A 9,615-nucleotide genomic window follows, 5' to 3' on the forward strand; every position below is an offset into this window, starting at 1 on the left:
CTGATGATACGATCCTATACCTAGAAAACCCAAGAGACTCAGTCAAAAATCTACTGGAACTAATTGAGAGATTTAGCATCATGGCAGGATACAAGATCACCATCTAAAAATCAGTTGGATTCCTCTACACCAGCAAAGAAATTGCTGAAAAAGAAATAAGGAAATCAATACCATTTACAATAGCTACTAAAAAAAATAAAAATAAAATATAATAAAAACTTGGGAATAAATCTTACCAGGGACACAAAAGACCTGTACAAAGGAAACTATAAAAAACTACTTCAAGAAACCATAAGAGATCTACATAAACGGAAGAATATCCCATGCTCATGAATAGGAAGATTGAACATTGTGAAAATGTCAATTCTACCCAAAGCAATCTATATTCAATGCAATCCCAATCCAGATCCCATCAACATGTTTTTAGACTATGGAAAAACCAATCACTAACTTTATATGGAAAGGAAAGAGACCTCAGATAAGCAAAGGCACTACTGAAGAAGAACAAAGTAGGAGGTCTCACACTGTCAGATCTCAAACCTACTATACAGCCACAGTAGTCAAAACTGCCTGGTATTGGTACAATAACACATAGACCAGTGGAATAGAATTAAGAACCCAGAAATAGATTCATCGACCTGTGGTCAGCTGATTTTTGACACAGGGCCTATATCCATTAAATGGGGAAGAGAATGTTTTGTTAATAAATGGTGTTGGCAAAACTGGATATTCATTTGCAGAAAAATGAAACAAGATCTGTACATCACACTATACACAAAAACAAACTCCAGATGGATCAATGACTTAAATGTGAAACCTAAAACTATGGAGTTCCTCAAGGAAAAACTAGGAGAAAATTTAGGGGCCCTAATATATGGCATAAATAGACTATCAATCATAACCTAAAATACACAAACAGTAGAAGAGAAACTAGATGAATGGGACTGAGTAAAAATTAAATTTTTATGTGCTTCCAAAGACTTCTCCAAAAGAGTTAAGAGAACCTACAGATTGGGAAGAAAATATTAGGCAATGACGTATCTGACAAGAGACTTATCTCTAGAATTTATAGAAAACTCCAACATCTCAATAACAAAAAGATAAATATTCCAATTAAAAAGTGGACAGAAGACATGAATAGACACTTCACTGAGGTTATTCAGGTGGCCAATAAACATATTAAGAAATGCTCACAATCATTAGCTATTAGATTATCAAGACATTTGAATCAGCACAAACAAGAAAAGGAATTCCAGAATGAATTCCTTTTCTTTGCAATGTTATCCATAATTTATTATGATCCACATAATTTAATGCTTTTGCATAGTCAGTAAAACACATCTTTCTGATATTTGTTGCTTTCAGCTAAGATCCATCTGATATCAGCAATAATATCCCTTATTCCATATCCTCTCTGGAATCCAGCTTGCATTTCTGGATTTCAATATACTGTTGCAACCATTTTTATCTTCAGCAAAATTTTACCTGTGTGTGATATAATGATACTGTTTGACAGTTTCCACATTCTGTTGGATCACCTTTCTTTGTAGTTGACACAAATATGGATCTCTTCCAGTTGGTTGGCTAGGTAGCTGTCTTCAAAATTTTCTGGTATAAATGAGTAAGCGCATCCAGTACTGCATCCATTTGTTGAAATATCTGAATGGTATTCCATTGATTCCTGAAGATTCGTTTTTCACCGATGCCTTCAGTGCAGCTTGGACTTCTTCCTTCAATATCATTGGTTCTTGATCATATGCTATCCCCTTAAATGACTGAATATCAATCAATTCTTTTTGGTCTGTGACTGTGTCCATTCCTTACATCTTCTTTTGATACTTCCTGCATCATTCAATATTTTGCCCCTAGACTCTTTCAATATTGCAACTCATGACTTAAATTTTTTCTTCAGTTCTTTCAGCTTGAGAAATGCCATGTGTGTTCTTCCCTTTTGGTTTTCTAACTCCAGGTCTTTGCACATTTCATTATAACAATTGACTTTGTCTTCTTAAGCTGCTCTTTGAAATCTTCTGTTCAGCTATTTTATTTTGTCATTTCTTCCATTTGCTTTAACTACTCTTCCCTCAAAGGCAAGTTTCAGAGTCTCTTCCAACATCCATTTTTGTCTGTTCTTCCTTTCCTGTCATTTTAGTGACCTTTTGCTTTCTTCATGTATGATGTTCTTTTTATTATTATTATTATTATTATTAGGATTTGGGTGAAGATTTACAGAGTAAATTCACTTTTCATACAGCAGTTCACATATACTTTGTCTCATGTCATTGACCAAAATTTACAATGCAGCAGCTCCCCTCCCACTTCCTCCCCATAGTTACCTCCTCCCAGTGTCCATCCCTTCATACTCTTCTGCACCCTGAGCTATCTCCCTGTACATAAGCAGCCCTTCCTTCTCCCATGATTGTTCTCTCCAGGGCGTGTGTCTACTTGAGGTAAATGTTTAACTCACATGCCTGTACTTTGTTTGGCTGGAACATGTATGATGTTCTTGATGTCAGCCCACAATTCCTCTGGTTTTCGGTCATTGGTGTTCAATGCATCAAATCTATTCTTTAAATGGTCTCTAAATTCAGCAGGAATATTATCAAGGTCATATTTTGGCTCTCATGGACTTGTTTTAATTGTCTTCAATTTCAAGTTGAACTTGCATATGACCAGTCTATGGTCTGTCCACAGTCAGCTCCAGGCCTGGATTTGGCTGATATTGAGCTTTTCCATCACCTCTTGCCACAGATGTAGTTGATCTGATTCCTGTGTACTCCATCTGGTGAAGTCCACATGTATAGCTGCCATTTACAATGTTGAAAACAAGTATTTGTAATGAATAAATCATTGGTCTTGCAAAATTCTATCATGCAATCTCCACTGTCATTTCTATTACCAAGACCATACTTTCCAACCACCGGTGATTCTTCTTTGTTTCCAACTTTTGAATTCCAATCATCAGTGATAATCAAGACATCTTGATTACATGTTTGGTCAATTTCAGACTGCAGAAGTTGGTAAAAATCTTCAATTTCCTCATCTTTGGCTTTGGTGGTTAGTGCATAACTTTGAATAATAGTAGTATTAACTGGTCTTCCTTGAAGGCATATGGATATTATTCTATCACTGACAGCATTGTACTTCAAGACAGATCTTGATACATTCTTTGTGATGATGAACACCACATGCCATTCCTCTTCAATTTATCATTCCCCAAATAGTAGATCACTCGATTGTCTGATTCAAAATGGCCTAAATCAGTCTATTTTAGCTCACTAAATGACTAGGATGGGAGCTCTGGTGGCATAGTGCTTAAGGCATTTGACTGCTAACCAGAAGGCTGGTGGTTCAAACCCACCAGCCACTCCTCGGAAAGAAGATGGGGCAATCTACTTCCATAGTGATACCTCCTCAGAAACCCAAGGAGGAGTTGCTATGAGACGAATCCAACTCAATGGCAGTGAGTTTGGTTTTAATGCCTAGGATTTTGATCTTTATGCATTCCATTTCATTTTTGACAACTTCCAATTCTCCTAGATTTTGAGTCATGCCACATCAGCAAATGGAGGTCCTGAAACCTTTACTCCATTCACATCATTAAGGTCAGTTGTACTCTGAGGAGGAAGCTCTTCCCCAGTCATATTTTGAGTACTTTCTGACCTGAGGGGCTCATCTTCTGGCACTATATTGGACAATGTTTCGGGGCTATACATAAATTTTTCTAGTAATATATCAGACAGTGTTTCACTGCTATTCATAAGGTTTTCACTGGCCAATTCTTTCAGAAGTGAATGGCCCCTTACTTCTTCCAAGTCTGTCTTACTCTGGAAGCTCCAGTGAAACTTTTCCACCACAGGTGACCCTGCTGGTATTTGAAATGTTAGTGGCATAGCCTCCAACCTCACAGCAACACGCATGCCACCACAGTATGACAAACTGACAGGCAAGTGATGTCTATCTATCTATATATATATATAAATGTAAGTGAAAATATTTTGTCTGTAAAATGTGTTTTTAATATGCAAATGTTAGCTAGTCACAATTCAAGTACTATTAATTTAATCATAAATTAAATTAATAAATTGGGAGTAACCCAAATGTTGAATTATGGAATTTGAATTACAGAATTCTATTTTACCTATATTTCAGTTTGAGGTTTGAATTTTTATTTCTGTTCCTTCAGCTTGAGAAATGCGGAGTCATGTTCTTCTCTTTTGGTTTTCTAATTCCAAGTCTTTGCACATATCATTATAATACATTACTTTGTCTTCTTGAGCCACCCTTTGAACTCTTCTGTTCAGTTCTATTTCAACAGCTCTTCCGTTTGCTTTAGCTACTCTCCATTCAAGAGCAAGTTTCAGAGTCTCTTCCTTTCTTGTTTTTTTAATGACTTTTTGCTTTCTTCATGTATGATGTTCTTGATGTCATCCCACAGCTTGTCCGGTGTTCAGTGCCTCAAATCTAGTCTTCAGGTGGTCTCTAAATTCAGGTAGGATATAGTCAGTCATATTTTGGCTCTCACAGATTTGTTTCAATTTTCTTCAGCTTCAGTTTGCATATGAGTAATTGATAGTCTGTTCCACAATCTGCTCCTGGCCTTGTTTTGACTGATGACATTGCGCTTCTCCATTACTTCTTTCCACAGCTGTAGTTTATTTGATTCCTGTGTATTCCTTGCCATCTGGCAAGGTTCATGTGTATAGTTGCCATTTCTATCACTTAGGCCATATTTACCAATGATTCTTCATTTCCAACTTTAGCATGCCAATCACCAATAATCAATATATCTTGATTACACGTTTTGTCAATTTCAGATACAGAAATTCATAAAAGTCTTCAATTTCTTCATTTTTTGACTTGGTGGTCGGTGCATAAATTTGAATAATAGTCGTAGTAACTGGACTTCCTTGTAGGCATATGGATATTATCCTATCACTGACAGCTTTGTTCTTCAGGCTAGATATTGAAATGTTCTTTACGACAATAAATGTGACACTATTCCTCTTCAATTTGTCATTCCCTGCGTAGGAGACTATATCATTGTCTGATTCAAAATGGCAAATACCAGTCCATTTCAGCTCACTAATACCTAGGATACTGATCTTTATGCATTCTATTTCATTTTTCACAACTTCCAGTTTTCCTAGATTCATACTTCATATATTCTACATTCTGATTATTAATGGATGTTTATAGTTATTTCTTCCCATTTTGAATTGTGCCTCATCAGCAAATGAAGGTCCTGAAAACTTTGCTCCATCCCCATCATTAAGGTTGACTTTACTCTGAGGAGACAGCTCCTCTCCAATTATAATTTGAGTGCCTTCTAACCTGAGGGGCTCTTCTTCCAGCACTGTATAAGACAATGTTTCACGGCTGTAGATAAAAATTTCCAGTAATATATCAAACAGTGTTTCCCTGCTATTTGTAATTCTTTGAGAAATGGATGGTGCCTTCCTTCTTCTGAGTCTGTCTTAGTCTAGAAGCTCCGCTGAAACCTGTCCAACATGTACGACCGTGCTGGTATTTGAAATACTGGTGGCATAGCCTCCAGCCTCACAGCAACACACAAGCCACCACAGTAGGGCAAATTGACAGACAAGTGGTGAAATCAGCTATCTGCACATAGATAAATGTAAGTGAAAACATTCTGTCTGTAAAATATGTTTTTAATATGCAAAAATTAGCTAGTCACAATTCAAGTACTATTAATTTAATCTTAAATTAATAAATTGAGAGTAACCAAAATATTAGGAGCTCTGGTGGCATAGTGCCTAAGGCATTTGACTGCTAACCAGGAGGCTGGCAGTTCAAACCCACCAGCCACTCCTCAGAAAGAAGGTTGGGCAATATACTTCTGTAGTGATACAGCTTCAGATCCAACTCCACAGCAGTGACTTTGAGGGCTTTTTTAACCAAAATATTGAATTATGGAATTTGAATTACAGAATTCTAAATGAGCTCATTTTGTGGACATAAGCAACTTCCCTGGTCTGCTAGATAATATTCCTAGATGATTACTTTTACTGTAACATTAATCCTGTTACACAGTTTATAATACAGAGCATGATGTTATTAAGAACTAATATTTGTTGATTATCTTTTATGTGCCTAGCACTATATTCCTTAATTTATTTAATTTTATTAATTGATAGTTGAGTTTGATATTTCTAACATCACTTTATAAAGAAAACTCTCAATCGGCAGAGTTCAGTAACTGTTCCAAGGTTGCACTGTTTAGAAGGATGAAGCTATGATTTGAGCTGAGCTCTGTCTTGCTCCAAAGTTCATACTCTTTGTAATAGTCTACATTGTCAATTCGGGACTGGCAAAGTGGAAGATCTGAATTTAACTCAGGGGCAGATTAATCGGTAAGCACAGTATGTACTAGCTTACAGTAAATGTGGTACTCATGAGCTTAATTGTGTTTGCTTACTAATCTTGAGTCAACTATTTTACCTAGGTTTCACCACATGTTTGATGTGGTAAAACTCAGGTGAAATAGTTCACTAAAGATTAATAAATAAGCACAAGTCAAATGTGTACCTTGCTTATTGGGTAATCTGACCCTGTTTTTTGCCTTATATTTGAGGGTAAAAAGAGATTAAATTTCTCTGGCATCATTGGGAGCCATCGTTTTACTTACCTTTAGGTCTGGCTTTCTTATGGCTCTATTTATGATGTAGTCCTCATTTGTAATGAGAGGGTGGTGTGGAGTGAGACCAAATGCGCTGTTTAATGGTGACAGGTAGATCCACATTACCTTTTTCCAAGAGAAAGTTTGGAATTCATCCTGAGGAAATAGACACCAAAACCCCCATGAAGTTAAGAGAAGCCATCAGGCTAAAATTTCAACCCTTATAGATACAACCTTAACATACTTCTGTAAGATTATGAAGTTAGTGAACATTCCAGACAGAACTATATGTCTGAGAGTTGTTATAGAGAGAGCTTTGAAAGAAAAATGCTGGGGAATCTGGATATGAATATGAGGCTCTGACACATATAACAAAACTTGAGAGAGGGGAGATACATTCTCAGAAAAGGGTCAGTTTTCCTCTTTATCCTCCAAAATGTCACAAGGGAAAAAAAAAAAAAAATGTGGGTTTCTGTGGGTCTCCAAAGGTAAGGAAACCAAGTCAATGAAACCATCCATATCTTTCAAGGCTTAATTTAAATTCTACCTCCTCTGTAGTAATCCCTTTAACACCTTCCAATTAGGGAAAAAAAAAAAAAAAATTGTCACTATGCAGCTACAAAAGATTTTACCTGTCCTTTTCTTCCCCTATCACTTTCCGCCTAGTATTCTCTTAGTTCCCCCAGACTATCTGGAAGGCAGGAGACATGTTTTATTATTCCTTATGTTCCCATCTATGTGGAACACTGTAACATGCTCAATGAGAGTGTGATGAATGGATGCAAAAAGACTACATGGATAGTTTTCAAGATGTTAGAACAGGTTGGATTGAAGAATGTATCTTCTTCCATGACCATTATTGAACCTGCTTCACCTTGCAGAATGACTTCATCCCATAACAGAATGGAAGGAGCAGCACTGGATTGAGTAACAGGTACCACAATGGTTCCTTTAGAAACTGATGTGATAATGTTAGTAGTTATTATCTAAATGGGGCCATGCTACATATAAAATCTACCAGGATGTCTGAAAAACCTCTGGAACTAAGAAATATGGCAAGAAAAGTTAAGCCTGGCAAAGAATTTGATGTTTGGGAAATATAGCTGGGAACTGTATCCACTAAGTCTGCCTTTTCCCCAAAGAATGTTAGAGCTGACTAGGCAGAAAGAAAATGTAGCATTCATTGTATCTCTTCTTACACTCCCCTCAAGAGAAGCCCACCTCCATGCTTGTGCTCCTGCTGCTTCTTTAGCTTGCAATTACCACCTGTTTCTCTCTTCTTCTCTCTTTACATCCTCACGTAGCTACTTTCTAGCCATCCTTCAGCATCCAGCCCAGAGGCCATATCCTGTGACTCTCCCTAATTTCTCTGGGTGAGCATTTTCTCCCCTAACCAAAAAGGGTACTGAAAATTCTTACCACATTCTATCTTACTGCATTATTCTTTCCCTATCCACCTTACTATTCCTCTTTGATTATGGGTAGGGAACATGTCTGATTCATATCTGTACTCCAGCCAGGCCTAACAGAGAGAATAGGAGAGACAGGAACAGGGAAATGAGAGGGAGAAGGAGAAGAAGAAAGAAAATGAAAGGAAGGAGAAAAAAAGGAAGAGAAGGGAAGAGGAGAAAATAAAGCCTTAATAGAAATTTGAAAGATAATGAATTAATTTTTAAAATCAGTGAAATTGGCTCTTGACCTTATTGGGGAGAGGGAGATGACTAAATCAAATTAAATATTTGCATGAAGTTACCTTCAGAGCCTAAGAATGAGCTAACATGGCTAAATTTCCAACAGCTGAGTTACTGTTCCAGCCATGGTGGAATAGGCAACCAATTTCCTAGGACACACTTTGACTCATAGCTCATATGTAGAAATCATCTTGAATTCTACAGTATACAACAAATATCAACTACTTTCTCATGATCTCTGCTATTTGGGCAGCAGGGAATATAATTCCCAAAATCAAACTTGCACTCTCTGGCCTACTGTGGCAGGAAACAGACTTCTAAACTGTGACGTCTACAAAGGGAAAGATAGCATGGAAAACCAGAACTCCCAGGTTCTTGAACATTGTGTTAATTCAAAGTACCACCTGCATGTCTTAGTCTAGATAATTAAAGACTGAAACTCATCCATATACTCCAATCTTCCTTTAGTCTGTATCATCATTAATTGAAGGTGCCTGGATATATGTGCCTTTAAGCCCATTTTCAGCTATTTCCTTTATCCTGAAGTCTATTAACTCACTGTTCTGTATAACAAAGTAGAATTCTATAGGAAAGATAAAAGGCATCACAGTGAGAGAACTATTTTTTCTTAGAGTAATAGAGTGATGCTGACTTTTCTCTTGTTTACTACCCTGTTAAGGACTCTGCAGAAATCCCCCTTATTTTTAAGGGTATTAGAAGAGAAAAATAAAGAAATCAGCATAGAGTTTTAGCCTTATAGGTATATTGATACATGTAAGCTGGTCTTATGAAAAAATATTTTTTGCTATTATATCTAGCTGTAGGGATATTAAGGTAAAACATGATAAATTTCTGCTGAAATACTGCAAAAAAAATCTCACATTTTTAAAGGAAATCCTTCAATTATTTAAGGAAAAAAAAATGAAGGGAAAATATGCCAACGTGAAGTGGTCGTATCTGTCAGTATCATACTTCTCTCAGTGTTCAATTTGGTTTTGTCCAATAATGGAAACAGCGCAAGCTTGAGACCTGAGCTCAAATTTCAGCTTCAAACCATCTTAAAAACCAGTGATATGGTATTGATCCATCCTGTGGATGTTTGAAGGACTGATGCCATCACATAAAATGCACCTGGTCCAAGGTCTGGCTCATGTTGTTATTGTTGTTATGTGCCGTCAAGTTGGACCCGACTCATAGCGACCCCTCCTTGGGTTGCCGAGGCAGTATCACTACGGAAGTAGATTACCCCATCTTCCTTCTGAGGAGTGGCTGGTGGGTTTGAAC

At 37.0% G+C, this 9,615-nt stretch overlaps 1 protein-coding gene across 1 annotated transcript in view; it reads right to left on the reverse strand.

Annotated features, from left to right (window-relative positions):
- Positions 1 to 9,615, reverse strand: part of ATP13A4 (ATPase 13A4) — a 142,638-nt gene that overhangs the window by 119,110 nt on the left and 13,913 nt on the right. The window contains exon 3 of the mRNA XM_007948019.1: positions 6,650 to 6,796. Coding sequence (XP_007946210.1) covers positions 6,650 to 6,796 — 147 coding nt within the window. The remainder of the gene's footprint in view (positions 1 to 6,649; positions 6,797 to 9,615) is intronic.

Source organism: Orycteropus afer, unplaced genomic scaffold (genome assembly GCF_000298275.1).
Source record: "Orycteropus afer afer isolate SDZICR_OR568_19922 unplaced genomic scaffold, OryAfe1.0 scaffold00198, whole genome shotgun sequence".
Taxonomy (NCBI): domain Eukaryota; kingdom Metazoa; phylum Chordata; class Mammalia; order Tubulidentata; family Orycteropodidae; genus Orycteropus; species Orycteropus afer.